Below are 22535 nucleotides of genomic sequence, written 5' to 3'. Positions count from 1 at the left end.
GACAGTCGCCGCCTCCTCTAAGTCATGTCCCAAAGCAGTATAGACATGAGGGGTGGGAGACGCAACCGTAGAAAAGGCAACGCAGTACCCACATCAGAGAAAGGAATCTTGCATGCACCGTAAGAAACAACTGGGCAACAGAAAAAAACAATGCTCAACAGGAGCAACAGCCCAGGAAAGCAAATGCCAACAGCCAGGGACCCAGAGAAAAATTCAAGGGTCCATCATGGCACTGCCGCACTGAGAACTTTGCGGCCAAAAGAAGTATCAGCTGATGCCACAACTTCTACTTTGTAGAACTTTGAAAATGTGTGCACCGACGACCGAGTCGCCGCCTTGCACACCTGGGTCACCGAGGCCCGATGCCAACAGGCCCAGGAAGTACTCAAAGACCTGGTAGAATGCGGCTTAACAGGGAAGGGCGGAACCCGTTCCTTCAAGGCATAGGCCTGCTCAATGGTCTGTCTGATCCACTTGGCAATAGTCGCTGCCGATGCAGCCATGCCCTTCCGAGGTCCCTCAGGAAGGACAAAGAGAGAGTCCGCCTTCCGAAAGGATTCCGTAGACTTTAGGTAGACCTTGATCGCCCTGACAACATCCAAGGAGTGCAAAGCAATCTCCTTAGGATGCTTAGGCTTTGTACAAAGCGAAGGCAAGACAATTTCCTCATTAAGGTGGAAATCAGTGATCACCTTGGGAAGAAAGGACGGGGGTGTTCTCAACACCACCTTATCCTTGTGAATTATCAAGTAAGGGGAGCGGCAAGACAACGCCGCCAGCTCCGACACTCAGAGCCGAAGTGATCGCCACAAGAAAGGCAACCTTTTTCGACAGCAGAGGCAACGAAATCTCCCTGATAATTTTCAAAAGGAGCACGCTGCAATGCGGACAGGACCAAGTTCAAGTCCCATGGAGGTAAAGGCTCCTTCCTAGGAGGAGCCAAATTTCGCACACCTTGAATGAATGTGCGCACCAAGGAATGAGACGCCACAGGGCGTTGGAAAAGGACCGCCAGTGCTGACACCTGGCCCTTTATAGTGGCCAGCGCCAGGCGCTGATCCACTCCAGACTGGAGGAAAGCCAAGATTCTCGACACCGAGTAAGAACGAGGGGAGAACCCCCTGGACTCACACCAGGTGAAATAGGCTTTCCAGGTACGGTAATAGATCTTACCAGAGGAAGATTTCCTAGCCTTGATCAGGGTAGGGATAACCTCAGAGGATAGACCCTTGTCCTTCAAGACCTGGGTCTCAACAGCCAGGCCGTTAAAGCCAGCGACTGTAAAGCAGGATGGAAGATCGGACCTTGAAACAGGAGATCTTCCCGCAGAGGCAGACGCCACGGAGGCACCACTGCCAGGTGAATAACGTCAGCGTACCAAGATCGGCGAGGCCAGTCCGGCGCCACCAGAATCACCATGTGCGGTTCCGAGACCAATCTGCGAAGGAACCGGGATAGTAACTGAATGGAGGAAAGGCGTACATCAGACGATACTAATGCCAAGGGGCCACCAACGCATCCGAGGCGTCCGCCAACGGATCGCGCGTTCTTGCCACGAACCTTTCCACCTTTCGATTTAGCCGGGATGCGAACAGATCCACGTCTGGGGATCCCCACTTCGCACACAGCATCCAAAAGACCTCCGGGTGTAGGGACCATTCCCCCTGGTCCAGGGTCTGGCGGCTCAGATAGTCGGCCTGCCAATTTTCCACACCCGGAATGTGAACTGCCGAGATCGCCGGGACATGAGTCTCGGCCCAAGACAGGATGTCGGTCACCTCCCGGGCTGCTCGAGCACTCCTGGTGCCCCCCTGGTGGTTGATGTAAGCCACCGCGGTAGCATTGTCCGTCTGTACGCGAACAGGCAGGCCCTGGAGACGGTCCAACCACTGGAAGAGACAGAGTTTTATCGCTCGTAGTTCCAGCACATTTATCGGGAGGGAGGATTCCTCCTCCGACCAAGTGCCCTGGGCAGATAGGGTGCCCAGGACTCCGCCCCAGCATGACAGGCTGGCATCCGTGGTAACCACTGTCCACACCAACGGGCGGAAGGACTTGCCTTTCGCCCACGACGGGGACTGGATCCACCACAGAAGAGCCAATCTGGTCCGGCGATTCAAGGAGACCTCCAGATCCAAGGACTGAGGAAGTCTGTCCCACCTGGCCAGGATCTCCGTCTGGAGAGCCCGTGTGTGGAACTGGGCAAAGGGAATTGCCTCGAAGGCCGACACCATCAAACCCAGGCCCCGCATGCAGGCCCTGAGTGACGAGGACGGATTGTCCCTGAGGGATCGGACTTCGTCCCGCAAAGTCCGGAGCTTGTCCTCCGGCAAGAATACCTTTGCCTGAGCAGAGTCCAGAACCATTCCCAGATAGGGAAGGCGAAGTGATGGAGACAACGCTGATTTTTGAACGTTGATGGTCCACCCGAACTCCTGGTGCGTCTGTACCGTGATGGACAGATAGCGCACAAGGTCCTGACTGGCACGCGATCTCAGAAGCAGATCGTCCAGGTACCCCAGGACTGCAATGCCCTGGGCCCGCAGCAGGCCCAGAACCGGTGCCAACACCTTGGTAAATACCCTGGGTGCCGAAGCGAGACCGAACGGTAACGCCACAAACTGGTAGTGGTCCTCCGCGATAACGAACCGAAGGTATCGCTGATGACCCTCGAAAATGGGGATGTGCAGGTACGCATCCTTCAGGTCTATCGAAGCCAGGAATTCTCCTGGACTCAAGGAGGCCACAAACGAACGGAGATACTCCATTCGAAACTTCCAAACACGCACAAAGTGGTTCAGCGCTTTTAGGTCCAGAATAGGACGCACTTTGCCCTCCTTCCTGGGCACAGTGAACAGATTCGAATAAAACCCCCGAAACCTGTCCCGATGATGCTCTTACCCCCCGTTACGCCCTTCACCAGGGTATCCAACGCCTCGCCAAAAAGGCAAAAGCCAGCATAGGGAAAATCAGCAACAGTCTTCCGCGAGGACTGGTCGGCCGACCAGCTCTTCAGCCATATCAGTCGCCGGTTAAGTACCGCGACACTCGAGAGGCGAGCCACCAAGGGGGCCTCATTCAGGGCGGCATCACACAGATACATGACTCCTTGATGGATCTGGTCCACCATTTCCAGTCGTGCAGGCGGCACGTCATCGGACACTAGGTTGCTTCTAAGCACCTTAATCCAATCAGCCACCGCCTGAGCCACCATAACGGACGCGAAAACCGGTTTGAGCAACGAACCCGCCACCGTATAGGAATGGCGGGCTAGAGACTCCAACCGCCGGTCCGTGGGATCCTGAAAAACCGGGGTATCCTCAGTAGGAACCAAGGTAGCCTTGTTCAGCACGGCCACAGTGTGATCTACCTGTGGAGGCACACACCATCGTGATTCCGTAGCCGGCGCAAAAGGATAAAGCAATTTGAACCGACTAGGTACCAGGAATGGACGTTTTAACGTGCGCCACATTTCATTAACAGTGTAATGGAATTCCGCTGGGCAGGGAAAAACCTGCGCAGACTTGTGGGTCCTGTGCGTCCCAAATGAGGACAAATGCCCGGAGGACAGGGCTCATCCTCTAAATGTAAGGTTTCCTTAACAGAAACAAACAATCAACTCATCCATGGTCGCCCGTTGTTCGGGTGACCCTGGGGAGGATGTATCAACACCCTCCACCTCAGCCTCCCCCTCAGACCCCGTGGGGTCCAAGGATGAGCGGGACCCTGAAAAGGGCACGCTTGCAGCAGGAGCCATATCCCCATCTGAATCAGAAGAGAGAGACAGCCTTGGCCGTTATCTCGCAGCCCGATCAGACATCAGCATTTCCATATTTGCCACTAAAGTCGCAACCACAGCAGCCAGATCAGGTCGCAGCGGGGCCACAGGAGAACTGGGGCCCCCCACTACAGCTGGAGGAAACTTGCTTTCCTGAAAATCCATGGCTCAAGATAATAAAAAACTACAGTGCAAAAAAGTAGTGTACTGTCCCCTTAAATAGCGATGCGGAGTGCGCAGCCCACTGCTACTGTCACAGCTATGAAGACCCCCAAAAGGAGAAAGAAAACTGAGCCAGAAGCAGTATGCAGAAGAAGACAGAGAGATACACTGCAGAGCCCGCAGATCGTTGCTACCTGTGTCCTTGCTGCCTGAGAGGAAAAGGAAATGCTGCTGGAGGGGGCTGGCTATAAGCCAGACCCCAGGGAAAATGGCTGCCCCATAGGGATGCATAGGAGGCTACACCAAGATGGCCGCCGACATGCGGCCGTACCGATCTTTCCACCGCCCACAAAATGGCGGCGGATGGCGCCAAAATGAGCTGTATACTCGCCCCAGAGGGGCTATACACGTGTGCATATTAAAAAACACGGCGGACCGCGCGATTTTTCCCCCGCAGCGGTCGCCGCACAACACACAAGTCTGTACCCCCAAACATGCACCTAAGGTGACACTGGGACAGGGACCCCCGGCAAAACATACAGTGCACACAGCGAACCCCGCAGGGATCGCACAGGGAGTCACACAGGCACAGACATGGGGACACACAGCAACACAGACTGCCACCCCAGACAGAGGCCCCACACAGAAAAGTACTTACCTGTACCAGATGGCGTGGGGGAGCCTCTATGCACGGATAAACCTCTGTCCTCATCTGACAGGGAGTGCCGTGAGCCAGAGACATGACGCTGCAGCACCGCAGACGAGTCCTGTGAGGTAGCCACCTCACGGCTGCATCCCTGCAGCGAACAGGGATTGGTCGTTCTTAATGCCAGGGCGAACCATAGCTGAACGGTCGATGGCAGGCTGGGGGTCCATCTGACCCTCTGTGCCCTGGAGAACCAGGGCGGCCAGTCCGAATCCCAGCACCGCATGATCCATCTTCATCCGAAGAATAAACTAACACTAGAGCTGGTAAAATAAACAGCTAGTAAAGTGAGAGAAAAAAAACTGACATTTAAAAGAAAAATCAAATGAAAGATTTAGGAAGGCTGAGATTGAAGCCCCAGCACAAGGTAGCCTGACTAGCTATTCCTATGGATAGGATTTTACATTTTTTGGGGGGAATTTCATATAAAAAAAAAGTTAAAAATATTGTTATTTTTGCAAAATTTGCGCTCTTTTTTTGTTTATAGCGCGTGATCAAAAAATCGCACAGGTGATCAAATACCACCAAAAGAAAGCTCTGTTTGTGGGGAAAAAAAGGACGTCAAATTTGTTTAGGTACAGCGTCGCATGACCGTGCAATTGTCCGTTAAAGTCACGCAGTGCCGAATCGCAAAATACCCCCTGGTCTTTTAGCAGCCAAATCCTCCGGGGCTTAAGTGGTTATGTAACTTGTGTCAGCTAGGGATAAACTAATCTAATTTAAGATACTTCACAGGGCGTAATTCGCATTATACTGTCTTGAAAAGTTGAATCCGACACTTTCTTCTGCCGGTTGGCACGGAGGCCGTGTTAAAGGAGACTGTTTTCCACATCTTTTGGACTTGCCCTGCATACTGGCAAGATTCTTACTTTTGTGAATGCGGTTGCCCAGAACAGTTTGGCTTCCACTCCTAAATTTTGCCTGTTGGGCCTAGTTGAGAATATGATCCCTACTGCAGCTGAAAGAACATTTAAAGGCATATTTTTTATGCCAGGAAAGCTATCATAATAAGTTGGAAAAAGTCCATTACCCTGTTTTCAGTTATAAAAACAACTGGTCAACTCAAACCTGTCGCTGTATCACTTACTACTACAGGGGATACCCAAAGAAATTCCGGAGTTAGTCCCTGATGGCTTGAAGACATCTCAACTCAAGATTTTTACATATCCCCCTTTGAACATCTCTGCTTTTAGAAGCTGGACCTAGAGTGAGCAACTTTACGGTAGCCCTGACATATTTACCTTTACCTACACAAGTCATATGGTTTTTGTCAACTTATGCTGTGTTTCTGTTCTCTCACAAGTGGTCTTCTCCTGTGTGGGATAACACCCTTGGTTTTTGTATGCTCAATTTTATGAGCAAGAAAAATAGATTTCTAAGAAAAAATGATCTGATACTTTTATATTGGCCTATTGGCTACTCGCTACCTCAGTCATCAATTTGTTTCACCCATTGTGCCAACTGTAAGTTTATTCTCTGTTCCAGCTGTACACTAGAGCAAGGCCTTTAGATTACAAACTGTATCTCAAGTTCCTGGTACATTCACTCTTGTATAAGGACAATTGATCCAGGAACTAATTAAAGGGAACACCAGAAACTGCTAATCACACAGTTTAAACATATTCAGTATTTATTTATGGTTTTACCTACCAGATAATTTGTAATTTTGCTCAGCCATTCTTGTGATACACACATTTGTTAGTTATAAAGATTTATTTTACTTCCTGGTTTAGCATTACTGTTTCCTAGGTTAGCTTTACTGTTTTCTGGATCAGGGCCCTGCTCATTGGACAGAGGAGGTGACATTGCTTCTGGAGATGGAGAGATGCCACAGGATGCTGCAATGCCATACCAGGAAAAACATATCACTTGTCTGGCTGTGCAGCAAGATAAAAGAGTGAAAATAATTCTGTCAACTTTGGTAAGTAAAGAAAAAAATAATAATGTGCACTTAGTTGCTAGTCTAGTGTTCTCCTTTAATTCCTGTTGTAATCTGCATTTGTCTGCTGTGCCCCTCAGGCAAACAGAGCAGCCTGTACCAGGATCATGTAACGTGCTGAAGCAGAGCGCCTGTTCATCTCTCATTTCTACCACTTGGAAGCCAGAGACAAGGGTTTGTCAAGTACAGATTTATAGTTCAAGGCTGAACTGAATGAGAAGACTCCTCTGTTCTAAAGCGCCTCTAAAATGAAAAGTTTCCCCTTTACAGCTATATGTCACATACTTCAAATTCCTGGCACTGTATTGTCAGCATTTAGCAGTCATTTTAGAAAGTATATAACTGATTATTTCCAGAAAAAAAGTAGGTAGAAATCTGGAATAGTTTGCTAAAATCCTTGAAAAATTTGTGGCCTATCTGAAGTTTAATCCTTTAGAGAAACAAGTATATAAAAAGAAAATTATCCCGATAACGTGTAAACAAAAGATAAAAAGTGTAAAATAGAACGGTTCCTTAGGCTGGTCATACATTATACAATTTCCCTTAGATTTACCAAAACCATATAATAGAGGAGGTCAAACCTAAACACTTTCAATTTGTATGAAAATTGCACTGCATAGTTGAAGGTAAATCCAACGGAAATTGAATAAGAAAATTGTATGATGTACGGCCAGCCTTAAAGTGTATTTCTACTTTTAAAGTCCCATTTAAAAACAAAGTTTGTGATATGTTGCCTTCACACAGTTTATCTTACATATTTTGAAAAACAATTAATGCCTTTTAATTCATTTCTTTGCAGCAGGCCTTTGGACAGACTGAAATTGCTCTAAACTATTTCAAAGTGTAAATGGAGGAACAAGGTGGGGACACATCCAATGCAGAACCCAACCTCCTGGATCTTTAACCATTTGTTAGGACAGACAGTGTTCAAATATAATTTACAACAGATAATGAGATCAGCCCACCATAGACTGGGTAATTACGGTAAACATTAAAGGGATTGTAATGGCAGAAGGTTTTTTATCTTAATGCATTCTATGCATTAAGATAAAAAAAAAAAAAAAAAACCCTGTGTATAGCAGTCCCCCTCTCAGCCCCTCTAATACCTACCTGAGCCCATCTCTATCCAGAGATGTTGCAGGAGTGTCTCAGCTGCCTTGGACTCCCCTTCTCATTGGCTGAGACAGCAGCACAATTGGCTCCTGCTGCTGTCAATGTCAGTCAGCCAATCAGGAGAGAGAGAAGGGGGGGGGGGCTGGGTCACGACTCCATTTCTGAATGGACACAGGGAGCTGTGACTCAGCTTGGGTGCCCCCACAGCAAGCTGTTGAACATTGTTTCATCTTATTCGTTAAGCCAAGTGAATATCAATTTTGAGTAAACAGGGCTTAAAAAGAAAGTAGAGAAAATATATGGAATGTGGGACTATAAAAGATACTCAAGGACTTTATAAAGACATTACCAATACAAAGAGTATTTATCTTAAAAAATGAATTCTATTTTATTTTTACATAAATTCATAAATCATACAATAACAAATACTTAGTGTCTTATGAAGATGTGAAGATACAGTATTTTATATTAAACTTCAATTTCCGACCGGTTTCGCCGGACTGGCTTCTTCAGGGAAATGAAGATATATAAACACAAAACTAAGAGAAAGAACATACATGTAAGACAAAACTCATATTTCATACATTATAACATAATGTGATATGGTTCATGCAAGCCAGATAACCAATTAAATGCATAAAAATAGGGATGCACCATACCTGAAGCATGGAGTCCCAAATTATTGTGAGAAATTGTAATGATGTAATGGGAATGCAATTCCAAATCCCAGCAGCCGTGCCGGTGAGGGAGGGACCCCACCAAATGGGTCTCGCAGAGGGGATATCCTGCCCCACATAAGACAACTCAAATAGAGAAAAACCTGTCAAGAATATACATATGTATATTTTGTAGATGTATTCTATAAATCAGAACTTCTATATATATTTATTTTAGCGGAAAATCACTGTGTATCCTTACATATATCATATTGTATGTCCCATATACCTGACGCGCCTAACGGTGTCCCTGATAAAAAAAGCCTCTAAGATGTGGATCTCATCAGAAGAATTCCCAAGTTGAATAAAAAATATGCAATAATAAACTGCCAAGGTATTAACGGCCAAAACATATATAGAAATGTTTTAACCGCTTGCCGACCGCCGCACGACTATTTACTGCGGCGGTCAGCCCCTCACAGGCAAAGCGACGTAGGGCTACATCGCTAGCCTGTGAGGCTCTAGGTAACGAGCGTGCGCAGCCGGAGGCGCGCTCCCGCACAGTCACGGACCACCCCGCGCGTGTGCCCGGCGGACCCGATGTCCGCCGGGCACTCGCGATCGTCCGTTACACCAGAAGAAAGGCACACGGCTAATATAAACAAAGCCGCCTCTCATTCTTCCCTGAGTAAGAATGGAGATCATACGGTTCTACTATGTAGGACCGTTGATCTCTGTTCTTACACTAGTAGCCACATCCAACCACAGTTAGAAGCACGCCCCTAGGGACACACTTAACCCCTCCCTCTAAAAAAAAGTTAACCCCTTCACTGCCAGTGTCATTTTTACAGTAACAGTGCATATGTATAGCACTGATTACTGTAGTAATGTCATTGGTAACCCCAAAAGTGTCAAAAATGTCAGTCAAGGGTCCGATCTGTCCGCCACAATGTCGCAGTCCCGCAAAAACAAAATCACTTTGCTTAGTAATGAATGCAACTTGCCAGAATGAAATAAATGCATAAAGTTACTACTCATCATAAATGTGTAATCCATTACAATCTCTCCATACATTTAGGGATTAATTTCCTCAGCACTCTGGCACCTGCCCGGTGGAGAATTTGGACACCCGCCTCCCTATGGGGGTCCCCGTACGATGTTTTCCCTTGGGCCATTACTTATGAGTTTTTTGGGTTTTTTTCCCAGATTATTTTGAGAACCCTAATTGGAAATGGTTCTTTGTTTATTTTTAGGCGGATATTCGTTTTATCTCTGCCCGTGCAAATTCCCTTTTTTTCTGGATTTTGCAGTACCTTGAGCCCCGGTTCACACTTATGCGATGCGGGAAGGCTGCGAATCTGCAGCCTGTTCCCGCATCGCAAACGGCCATATGCGATACGCTGGGGGTGTCAATGTAATCTTAACGACACCCCCAGTTTGATCGCATATCGCAGTGCGATCTTGCAGTTCGCACAGGATCGGATCGCACAAGTGTGAATCGCTGTGCGATCCGATCCTGATGCGGCTGCAAAAAAGGGTCCTGTGCGCGTTTGCTGCGGGTGCGGTGCGAATTTAGCCATACAAAGTGTATGGCTAAACTCGCACCGCACAGCCGATCGCATGTAATGAAGGAGCAGTGCGCTCCGACATTACATGCGAACGCCGCAGCCGCACATATGTGAACCGGCACTTAGGCTCGGTTTCCACTAACGCGGCTACGAAGTCGTGCTACTTCTAGCACGACTTCGTAGCTAAAGTTGTTTGCGGCTTTCAGTGAGACTTGTCCCTCATTATAGAGGGAAGTCGCACTGAAGCCGGCTCAAAAGTAGTGCACAAACTACTTTTGAAGTCGCCGCAACTCAAGTCGCGGCAGTGGAAACGGGCCGAATTGAAAGCAATGGCTTTTGACTTGCTGTGCGACTTGACATGTGTCAAGTCACACAGCAAGTCGCACTAGTGGAAACCGAGCCTTAAAACATTTCTATATATGTTTTGGCCGTTAATACATTGGCAATTTGATTCAACTTGGGAATTCTTCTGATGAGATCCACATCTTAGAGGCTTTTCTATCACCGTTAGGCGCGTCAGGTATATGGGACATACTAGATGATATATGTAAGGATACACAGTGATTTTTTCACTAAAACAAACATATATATAAGTTCAGATTTATAGAATACATCTACAAAATATACATATTTATATTCTTGACAGGTTTTTATCTATTTTGAGTTGTCTTATGTGGGGCAGGATATCCCCTCTGCGAGACCCATTTAGTGGGGTCCCTCCCTCACCGGTGTTCTAAAATTTCATTGGACCCGTGAAAATTCCAGACCCTCGTCACTTCCGGTGACGCTACGTCACCACCAGCTGGTGCGAGCCCCAGTGCGCATGCGCACAAGACATTTTCCAGGTCCGATGAAATTTTAAGACTTAGCGAACAGCTGACTGAGAGGAGGCGGGGCTGAGGCACCGGGTATGTGCGGTCCACCAACTCCACAACCGGGTCTATGCGTTCCAGACATAGATCTTTTTTTGTTGTTTTATTTTCTATCATTCCACACATTTACACACATTCCCTTTACTTCAATGGAACGGAAAGGCGGACATTCTTTTTTTTTTTTTTTTTTTTTAGCACATACCAACACACTGTGCAGGGGTCCAGAAGCACTGCATTTCCCATGATGCATTTCCCTTTTCTGCTTAATATAAATACTAAATGATTACAATGAATATTAAACATTTTATTATTTCTCTCAATGTGTGTAAGGGAATGTGTGTAAATGTGTGGAATGATAGAAAAGAAAACAACAAAAAAAAGATCTATGTCTGGAACGCATAGACCCGGAAGTGGAGTTGCTGGATCGCACATACCCGGTGCCTCAGCCCCGCCTCCTCTCATTCAGCTGTTCGCCAAGTCTTAAAATTTCATCGGACCTGGAAAATGTCTTGTGCGCATGCGCACCGGGGCTCGCACCAGCTGGTGGTGACGTAGCATCACCGGAAGTGACGAGGGTCTGGAATTTTCACGGGTCTGATTAAATTTTAGAAAACCGGCACGGCTGCTGGGATTTGGAATTGCATTCCCATTACATCATTCCAATTTCTCACAATAATTTGGGACTCCATGCTTCAGGTATGGTGTGATCCCTATTTTTATGCATTGAATTGGTTATCTGGCTAACATGAACCATATCACATTATGTTATAATGTATGAAATATGAATTTTGTCTTACATGTATGTTCTTTCTCTTAGTTTTGTATTATATATCTTCATTTCCCTGAAGAAGCCAGTCCGGCGAAACTGGTCGGAAATTAAAGTTTAATATAAAATACTGTATCTTAACATCCTCATAAGACACAAAGTATTTCTTATTGTATGTTTTTATGAATTTATGTAAAAATAAAATAGAATTCATTTTTTAAGATAAATACTCTTTATAAAGACATTACCAATACAAAGTCCTTGAGTATCTTTTATAGTTCCACATTCCATATATTTTCTCTACATTTTTCAGGGATGTTGGTACTCTAGCACTTCTCTTGGTTCCACCCACCACTTTATTAGGGCTTACAAAACATTGCTTTTACAAGCATTTGACATTTTTACAGACGTTAAAAGGGCCTCCATGTTAGCCTGTGTCCATGCACACACCGCAATCTACAGGCGTGTTAGAAGAGGAGAATTTCCCAGGTTTAAAAGAAAAAAAAGAATCACTACTGTGTTCAGGAGAGGTGCTGAACAGCAGAAGAAAAGGCAGACACATCTAGGTGTGATTGAATTCCATTGACAGAATATTCATTTATTGTGGTCACTGAATTGCATTAACACTCAAATACCTTAACGTGACTAAAAGCATGTGGAATATGCCGAGTTATGCCCCTTTTATTTTGTAGATTTTCTCCTGCAAGGAGTTCTGGCAATCAAAGGCGAAAAGAAAATGTCCAGTGTGCATGAGACTTTAATGTTATTTTGGAAGACATTTCTTAGTGTTAATATTAACCATACAGGACATAGGTTGTCTGGTGTAACCTTTGTTATACAGACCAGACATGACTTTTCTCATTTGGATTTTTACCAATTCCCTGTCTAGTAACATGCTCTTTGTGATATTTCTAGAGAAGATAAGATTACCTTGTCATGTGCAATAAGCACAGGTTCGGTTTTAATAGCAGAAGGCTGTAAATTAACCAACACTCCGGGGTCTAACAAACCACTGGACCTGCAAACAAAATGAACACTTTTTTCAGTATATTTTGTTTATACACACACAAACACACAACTGACATTCTTGTTACACACACTCCACGAGCTGACTGACAGCTTTCTTCAACTTTCTTAGGCCTCTTGCACATGAGAGTAGAAACCTCCATGTTTTTTACTGATCTGAGCACAGGTGCATTGTGGTCTATAGAACAATGCACACAGCTGTGTTAAGATTAGTAATACAATGCTGAGTACAGAACCAAAAAATAAAAATAGAAAAATGTTACATTTAAGTGCAACAATTTACGCACATGTATTGCAACACTGGCAATTACATGAGGATGAAGATTTTTACGCATGTACGCTTATTTGGATGTACACATTTACAGAAGGTATTTACAGAACCTTTTTACTTAGGATCTTTCGGTCAACCAGATTATGTCTGTGTGCAGCTGGCCTAATGAAAGCAATCTGGCAGCTGTAAAGCTGCCAGATTGCTTTCTTTATCCTCCAGAGTGTGCCCCCCAGCGGTAGAGGAAAATGGACAGCAGGCGAGACATCAGAGGTCTAAAAGAACATGTGTCTTAAATATATTATATCACATAGAGGACTTTTTGTGCCCTATGCGTTTTAAAAAATTTGATTTTTTTTATCTTACCATAAAATTAATTTCTCTGAATTTCATTGGCAGACACAGCTCCTGATTCTTCTTAACCATTGGGTTATGCTGCCCCCTACAGGAGTAGGACACTAGGCAGGAAAAAAACTTGACTACACCTATGGGGCAGTCCCTGGGAGTACACTCCCACTCTCAGCTATAGGCACTCAGTTTTGTTACAAGCAGTGTCAGAAGAAAGCCAACTTCACAGAGGGGTGGGTGCTATGTCCATCAATGAACATCAGAGAAATTGATTTTACAGTAGGTCAAAAAACAATTTTATCTTTCGATCATTGACGGACACAGCTCCTGATTCTTAACCACTGGGACATCCCAAAGCAGTGTTAAACAAGAGGGGTGGGAAAACAGCAGACAGAAATTCCCAAGGCTAACCATAGCCAACCAGGTAACATGGAGCTCAACCAAAACAACTGGAGCTCACCTGAAAAAAACAATACATCCTCAAAGAGAACCAGGTCCTCTAAACAGAAGCCTGCAAAAACTTGCAGGCCAAAAGAAGCATCCGCAGATGCCAACACATGCACTTTATAAAACTTTGTAACAGTGTGCACAGACGACAAGATGACCGGCTTGCAAACCTGCATCACTGATGCCTGATGACGGAAGGCCCAGGAGGGAAAGGAGTAACCTGACCCCTAATTGAATAGGCCTGAATCACTGTCTGTCTGATCCACCTGGAAATGGTCGCAGCAGAAACAGCCAACTATTTGAGGTCCAACCGTGAGTACAAATAGTGAGTCTGACTTCCGAAAAGACGCCTTAGCTGCAGGTACACCCTGATTACCCGAACCACATCCAAGGAATGCAGAGCAATTTCCTTAGGATTTTTAGGCCTGGGACATAGGGAAGGCAACGCAAGGTCTTCATTCAAATGGAAATCAGAGATGACCTTTGGAAGGAACAAACGGACAGGGATGAAGAACCACCTATAGCCACCAAAAAGGACACCTTCTGGGACAACGCAAGCAGGGGAACCTCTCGATATTTTTGAAGGGAGATTCCTGGATAACTGACAACACCAATTTTAGGACCCATAGCGGTAATAGAGACTGCCCTGGAGGAACCAAATGTCGAGCTCCCTGGATAAAAGGTACACACCAAGGAAAGTGTGGCCAATGGACGTTAAACGAAAACCAGCAAGGCTGAACACCTGGCCCTTGATGGTACTCAAGGCCAGGCGTTGCTCAACCCCCTGTTGGAGAAAGCAAAGATCCGAGCCACCATAAAGGAGCGAGGGAGAATTTCCAAAAGACTCAACACGCAACGTACCTCTTCCAAATATGATGGTAGATCTTCATAGGAGGTAGATTTTCTAACCTTTAACAGCGTAGGAATCACTGATTCAGACAAACCTCTATCCGTCAGCAACTGGGCTTTCAACAGCCAAGCCATTAAAACCAGCGACTGTAAAGCAAGATGGAAGATTGGTCATTGAGACAGCAGATCTTTTCTGAGAGGAAGTCTCCAAGGTGCACCGGCGACCAGCCGTACCAGATCGGCGTACCAAGACCGGCGAGCCCTGTCTGGAGCCACGAGAAAGACCAGAATCCCTTGCTGCTTCGATCCTGCACAGGAGTTTTGGCAGAAGTTTGAGAGGGGGGAACCGCATAAATCAGACGATACGGACGCCAAGGAGCCACTAATGTGTCTGCGGCATCGGGCAGAGGATCCCGAGACCAAACCACAAACCTCTTCCATGGAATGTGTACAGCAGAGAGAGCTGGAACGATTGTTCTGCCCACCTTAGAATGACGGTTACTTCCCGATTCGCCAGGACACTTCTAGTTCCCCCATGGTGATTGACATAGGCCACGGCATTGTCCGATTTCTACCGGACACCCCTGAGGGTGAATTATCCAATGATCCAGCCAGAGTCTGATCGCTCCGAGTTCCAGGACATTGATCGGCAGTCTAGACTCTTCCCGAGTCCAGACCCCCTGAGCACAAGCTGTGCTGAGGACGTCTCCCCACCCAGACAGGCTGGCATCCGTGGTGACAACCACCCAGTAAATTTGAAGAAGGATTTCCCTGTCGAAGTGTCACAGAACTAAGCCACCGCTAGAGACTGAATTCCTGTCCCATTTCACCAGAATCTCTTTTTGCAGAGATCTTGTGTTGAACTGTGCAAATGGAACCGCCTCGAAGATAGACACCATCAGGCCCAACACCCGCATGCAAACCCAGAGGGATGACCGTCTGCTGGAAACAGAAGCTGAGTTGCCTCCTGCAAATTCTTGAGTTTTTCCAGAGGAAGAAACACTCTGGCTGAGGCCGAATCCACCCAGATAGTCCAGTTTTGTGGACGGAACCAGAGCAGACTTCTGAAGGTTCAGAATCCGACTAAACTCCCGCAGAGATCGCAGAGTGATCTCCAAGGTGTCCTTTAGAGCAGTCGGAGACTCTGCTCACAGAAGATCGTTCAGGTACCCCAGTGCTGTGATCCTCCACTGACACAACAATGCTAGCACCGGGGCCAACACTTTGTGAAGACCCGAGGAGCAGAGGTGAGACCATAGGTAAACGCCACAAACTGAATATGCTCCTCGCCTACGGTAAAGCAGAGATATCACTGGTGACCACCACAAATTGGAATGTGAAGGTAGGTGTCCTTGATGTCGATAGAAGCGAGAAAATACCCCAGATGTAGGGACGCCACTATTGTGCGAATGGACTCCATTCGGAACGTCTGTACCGCACAAAGCAGTTTAGCACCTTGAGGCCCAGAATTGGACATACCTTGCCTTCCTTCCAGGGAACTGAAAACAGGTTTGAGTAAAACCCCTGAAAACATTCCAAAGCCGAAACTGGGACAATCACCCCATGAAAAAACAAGTCTTGCACTGCCCCAAAGTGACCCCATAAGCGATCTGGGGACTAGTGCAGGTTGGAAGGGAGAAACCTTTCCAGAGGAAAAGACCAAAACTCGATCATGTAGCTAGTCCGAATGACTTTGTGGACTCACATGATCTGTACCAGAGAGGTCCACGGATCCAGAAATCAGCGAAGACGTCCCCCAGATACAGGTGAGGGTAGCTTGTCTGCAGGTCTGGAAGAGCCCCTCATGGCTTGCCAGACTAGGTCCTCTTGGAACCCCCGGAGGAGGCCCTGAAGGACTTTTATGCCTTGAGGGACGAAAAAAGCCTCTTATGTGCCGAGAAGAATGGCCCACTTTTATGCCCTCAGTAGCCTGCGGACGAAGAGTACTCTTCCCCCCCTGTGAGACCCTTAATGATGTCATCCAAGGAAGCTCCAAACAGGCGATCCCCCACAAAGGGAAGATCAGATAAGGCCTGCTTAGAAGTCTGGTCCGCAGACCAGCATTGTCACCCAGATAAGTCGCTGAAGGACCACTGCTGATACAGACAGCCTAAAATAAAAAGGAGCTGCATCCAAAGAGGCATCACAAATAAATTGTAGCTCCTGGATCAACTAATCCGCCAGCTCCGCAAAGGCCGAGGAAAGCCGTTTTCCCTCCAGGTTCCGGCATAAAAGTTTAGCCCACTCGTCAGTTTGCGACACCAGGGCAATAGTAAATACTGGCCTAAGCCGAACCAGCCATAGCGAAACATCCGCTCTCCTAACAACCGGATCTTTAAAGGCCAAGGACTCCTCAACCGGAATTAAGGTAGCTTTATTTACTCTGGAAACCGGCGAGTGCACTACAGGTGGGACCATCCACTTTTTAAGTAGGGAATCCTTATACGGATACCACATAGCAATAAAACGATTAGGGATGACAAGAGTGTGTTTTGGACAACCCCACCGTAATGTGACAATGTTGTCAAAGCAAGCGGGAAAGGGGAACACCCCAGCCACAGTGGAGGACCTGTGGTGTCAAAAGGGGCTGACGCCTCCGATGAAGCATCTCCACCATGTTTAAAATTTCTTGCTCTGACACAATCAGTGCATCCACCAGTGCCTTTTCATGCACGGCTAGAGGAGCAGAGAAAACATCTTCACTGTCTAAGCATGCAGGGTGTGTAGACACAGACCCAGAAGGGTGACTCGCGTCTGTAGCGGCAGAAACAGATTCAGGATCGGATGGACAGATGAGGCAGGGGAGGGCAGCGGACACAATATACACAAAAGAAATTAACAATCAGGGAAGGGCCTCCGACTAAGATCCCGCAAGGGGGATGCCGACCCCCTTAGGGAAGGGGGGGGATTCAAGGGTCCCACTGTCCCAGGGAGGGGCCCACGTCCACCCCAATAAAATAAAACCCTCCAAGGGTAGAGGGGGGACAGCTACTTACCATACCAGAACAGGGTGGGCAACGCTCCTGACAGACTACCGCTCCATCCAGATGTGGGTGGCTGTCGGCCAGGAGGAAGGCTACAACTCAGGCCGAGGTCAGGACGTATGCGCCCTCACAAGATGCTTAACTCGCAGGCCAGCCCCCGTCCAGCTGGGCAATGTCGCGCCCGACCTGGCGCGGAGCTGAGGCCTACGCGTGCTTGCTGGCCAGACTGGGGGGACCCTCTGGATCTAGAATATCCAGTCCGTCGCCCAGTCCAGCAGTTGATTCTCACAGGAACAAAATAACAAAAAGATAGGAAAAAATCCATTTAAAAAGGAAAAAAATTGCCAGGATCAGAGATCCCAGCAAGGAACTAGGTCCTTACTTCTGACTAGGCAGAATAAAACTAAGTGCTTATAGCTGAGTGTGGGTGTATACCCCCTGGGACTGCCCATTGGCGTAGTCAACTTTTTCCTGCCTAGTGTCATACTCCTGTAGGGGGCAGTATAAGTCAATGGTTAAGAAGAATCAGGAGCTGTGTCCATCAATGAATGAAAGATAAATAAAGGTTTGAAGAAGGTAAAGAAAAAAAGATAAAGCACTAACCCCCCCCCCCCCCCCTCAAAATTTTAGTCTACCCTATCCCACTCGTACACGCATATGCAATCAAACACACCCATCAGGTTCCCTACATATGGAAATGTCCCCTTTCATGCACGTTTCAGTTCGCTGTGCACGCCGGACTGAGAGCAATAGTTTAAGGCCTAGGCGATCTGGGTAAAACTTCTCCTCCCCCTCCATGCAATCTTCTGGGACACGTCACAGGTCCCAGAAGATTGCCCATCGATTCTGGAGGCGCAGCACGACTCGCGCATGCGCAGTGTGAACCCAGCTGTGAAGCCGCAAGCTGTCACAGCCGAATACCCACAGTTGTAATGCCGGCACCGAGGAGAGGAGAGGGAGAGAATCAATTGTTCGGGCGGCCACATCGCTGGATTCTGGGACAGGTGAGTGTGTGTTTATTAAAAGTCAGCAGATACACTTTTTGAAGCTGCTGACTTTTAATAAACACAAAAATGACTGGAACTCCACTTTAACTCTAAACGGATGAGCAGCAAGGGCCTTTAAAGCATAGCACCTGGAAAATATAAAATAGGATTAAAGTTTGCTGTCATTTTCCAAGCGTGCCCAAACTTAAAGCTTAAAACATTGGGCATCTAGTCACTCGGTGCAACTTCATCTTTTATATTTTACCAAAAATTGGGTAGTATATTGCATTTGTGTGCCCTAAAATTAAACTTTAGTGTATATTTTACTGAACATTTTTTACTTGATAAGGTGGAGTATTTTGTGAAATGGAACTACCACCATTTTATTCTCCAGGGTGTGTGCTTTCAGAAAATAAATGTTTGGGGCCTAAAATGATTTGTTAAATGTATATATCATAGGTAAAAAGGCGCTGGGAATCTTAATATATCACGTGTTATAAAAATTAATAAGTGATTTAAAGTGTAATATATGTGATTAAAAATTGCTACAAATATATATATGATCTACTATTGGTGCAATTAGCAAAGAAAAGTGCATACCAGTGCAATTTCAATTCAGAAGTGTTTGTGCTTCTCAAAGTAAATTAATCCACAAAGGTGTGGATCAGTGAACCAATAAATAGATATATAAAGAATTCCATACAAAAATTACATAAGAATATATAAAAATATAAATATATAAATGTGCTCCAAGTAGTGTTTAAAAGTCCAGGCAATAGCATGCAATCAAAATTGTGCTTGGTGGATTCTTATTAATCCCTTCACAGTGCTCCAGGTGCTGGGATGTGACAACCGTCAATTAAGAAGTGCTTGTGCTTCTCAAAGTAAATTAATCCACAAAGGTGTGGATCAGTGAACCAATAAATAAATATATAAAGAATTCCATACAAAAATCACATAAGGATATATAAAAAAAAATCACATAAGAATATATAAAAAAGTATAAATATATAAATGTGCTCCAAGTAGTGTTTAAAAGTCCAAGCAATAGCATGCAATCAAAATTGTGCTTGGTGAATTCTTATTAATCCATTCACAGTGCTCCAGGTGCTGGGATGTGACAACCGTGGCCTCTTACCAGCTAGCAGCAGGTCACAAGGACCCCCAACGCCTGTGATCCCTTTATTGGGTGGATCAAACCTCTCCTCGATTGCTTGGATCTCTGGCTCCTATATTACTCGAGTTGGACCATGTAGTCCCCCCATACACATAAAGATATAGAAGAACAAATAGCCTCCAATAGTGAAATACTGTTTTATTCTCCAAAAAACATACACTATAAGGTGACAATTAGCCTCTTACTATTTGTTGTGCCCTCCTGGCACTGGGCAATTCGGCAGTACAAAATCGTTTTTTTTTTTTTTGGGTCTTAGGAAGATATTCTCCGGGGATCTGCAGCACCCTGTATCTCCTTTCCCCCTTCTTTGTATTGCGGCGGTGGATGTGTATCCCAGCCTCTGTTCCGAATGCCTCTGTGTGTTACTTCCGGGTTAGCATTGACCACAATGCATTTCGCTTAACGAGCGTCCTCAGGCAGTCTACATGGTCCAACTCGAGTAATATAGGAGCCAGAGATCCAAGCAATCGAGGAGAGGTTTGATCCACCCAATAAAGGGATCACAGGCGTTGGGGGTCCTTGTGACCTGCTGCTAGCTGGTAAGAGGCCACGGTTGTCACATCCCAGCACCTGGAGCACTGTGAATGGATTAATAAGAATTCACCAAGCACAATTTTGATTGCATGCTATTGCTTGGACTTTTAAACACTACTTGGAGCACATTTATATATTTATACTTTTTTATATATTCTTATGTGATTTTTTTTATATATCCTTATGTGATTTTTGTATGGAATTCTTTATATATTTATTTATTGGTTCACTGATCCACACCTTTGTGGATTAATTTACTTTGAGAAGCACAAGCACTTCTTAATTGACGGTTGTCACATCCCAGCACCTGGAGCACTGTGAAGGGATTAATAAGAATCCACCAAGCACAATTTTGATTGCATGCTATTGCCTGGACTTTTAAACACTACTTGGAGCACATTTATATATTTATATTTTTATATATTCTTATGTGATTTTTGTATGGAATTCTTTATATATCTATTTATTGGTTCACTGATCCACACCTTTGTGGATTAATTTACTTTGAGAAGCACAAACACTTCTGAATTGAAATTGCACTGGTATGCACTTTTCTTTGCTAATTGCACCAATAGTAGATCATATATATATTTGTAGCAATTTTTAATCACATATATTACACTTTAAATCACTTATTAATTTTTATAACACGTGATATATTAAGATTACCAGCGCCTTTTTACCTATGATATATACCTATTTATTGTTTTATTACAATTAAAAGGGCAGCAGGTTCAACAATCTTTTATTTAAAGGGCCAGGCGCCTTCTCTTTTCTTTTTATTGATTTGTTAAATGTGTGCAAAAAAAAATGCAAAAACAGCTCTGGTAGAGAAAGGGTTAATGGCCAATCTTTTAATAAGGGGATAGGCAGACCCCCAGCTGTTAGCGGTTAGACCCCCCAGTGTGGGATTGAGCTACTATGGACTTCTTTGCAATTGCTACATTTACCAATTATGTTGTGATGAGAATCTGCAAACTCCAAACACCATGCATGACTCCTCCTTGCACGTGGATTCCGATTGTGCTGCCTAAATGTCATGATGTGCACTCCTTCATGCTCAAATTTCCTTTATCTTTCTGTGCAATCTTTTCAGTAAATATTAATTGAAACAGAAGAGGAGACAGTTTTGCAAGGTTTAGCACAAAAGCCTCTGGTTACAAAGTGGCTACAGTACTAAAGCAGGGAGGCACACACTGGAAAGCTAATAAAGGCAGGCTTTTGTAATTGCTTGCTATTCAGAAGAATTTTTAGTTTAACCACTTAACCCCCCGGAGGGAGGATTTGGCTGCTAAAAGACCAGGGGGTATTTTGCGATTCGGCACGGCGTGACTTTAACGGACAATTGCACGGTCGTGCGACGCTGTACCTAAACGAATTTGACGTCCTTTTTTTCCCACAAACAGAGCTTTCTTTTGGTGGTATTTGATCACCTGTGCGATTTTTTGATCACGAGCTATAAACAAAAAAACAGCGTCAATTTTGCAAAAATAACAATATTTTTCACATTTTTTTATATGAAATTCCCCAAAAAAAAAAAAGTAAAAATCTAAATTTTTTAACATTTTCGGCCAATTTGTTTTATGCTACATATGTTTGGTAAAAAAAAAAAAAAAAAATCGCAAAAAGCGTATTTTGATTGGTTTGCACAAAAGTTATCGCGTTTACTAACAAAGGGAAAGATTTTTGTCATTTGTTGTTTTTTTTTTTTTAACGCGTGATGGCGGGGATCTGCGATTTTTTTTGCGGTACTGCGACATTGGGGCGGACAGATCGGACCCTTGACTGACATTTTTGACACTTTTGGGGTTACCAGTGACATTTCTACAGTAATCAGTGCTATATATATGCACTGTTACTGTAAAATTACACTGGCAGTGAAGGGGTTAACTTTATTTGAGAGGGAGGCGCTGTGTGTGTCCCGAGGGGCGTGATTCTAACTGTGATTGGCTGTGGCTTGAGCTGTAGGAACACTGATCAACGGTCCTACATAGTAGAACCGTATGATCAGTGTTTCTACACAGGGGAGAATGACGGGCAGCTTGTTTACACTAGCTGCCTGCCTTTCTCCCTCTCCCCCGACGATTGCAGAGTGAGTGGCGGACATCGGGTCCGCCGGTCACACGCGCGGGGGGGGGGGGGGTCCATGACCGCGCGGCGTGCGCTCGCTCCCCAGATCCTCACAGGCTAGTGACGTATACATACATCACTTTGCCTGTGAGGGGCTGACCGCCGCAGTATATCTACTTGCGGCGGTCGGCAAGCGGTTAAAATGGCAGACAGGTTTGCTTTACAGACAAAGATCTCCAATGCAAAGCACAGCATCTGTTGGCTATATGAAATACACCTTAGGCCT

At 45.6% G+C, this 22535-nt stretch overlaps 1 protein-coding gene across 1 annotated transcript in view; it reads right to left on the bottom strand.

Moving 5' to 3' along the window:
- NR2C1 (nuclear receptor subfamily 2 group C member 1) overlaps positions 1–22535 on the bottom strand; it is a 97908-nt gene that overhangs the window by 38324 nt on the left and 37049 nt on the right. The window contains exon 8 of the mRNA XM_082252685.1: positions 12491–12578. Coding sequence (XP_082108811.1) covers positions 12491–12578 — 88 coding nt within the window. The remainder of the gene's footprint in view (positions 1–12490; positions 12579–22535) is intronic.

The sequence above is a fragment of the Pelophylax lessonae genome (assembly GCF_965119305.1).
Source record: "Pelophylax lessonae genome assembly, chromosome: 4".
NCBI lineage: Eukaryota > Metazoa > Chordata > Amphibia > Anura > Ranidae > Pelophylax > Pelophylax lessonae.
The sequence above is the reverse complement of the archived record's forward strand: the minus strand, read 5'-3'. Positions and strand labels throughout refer to the sequence as shown.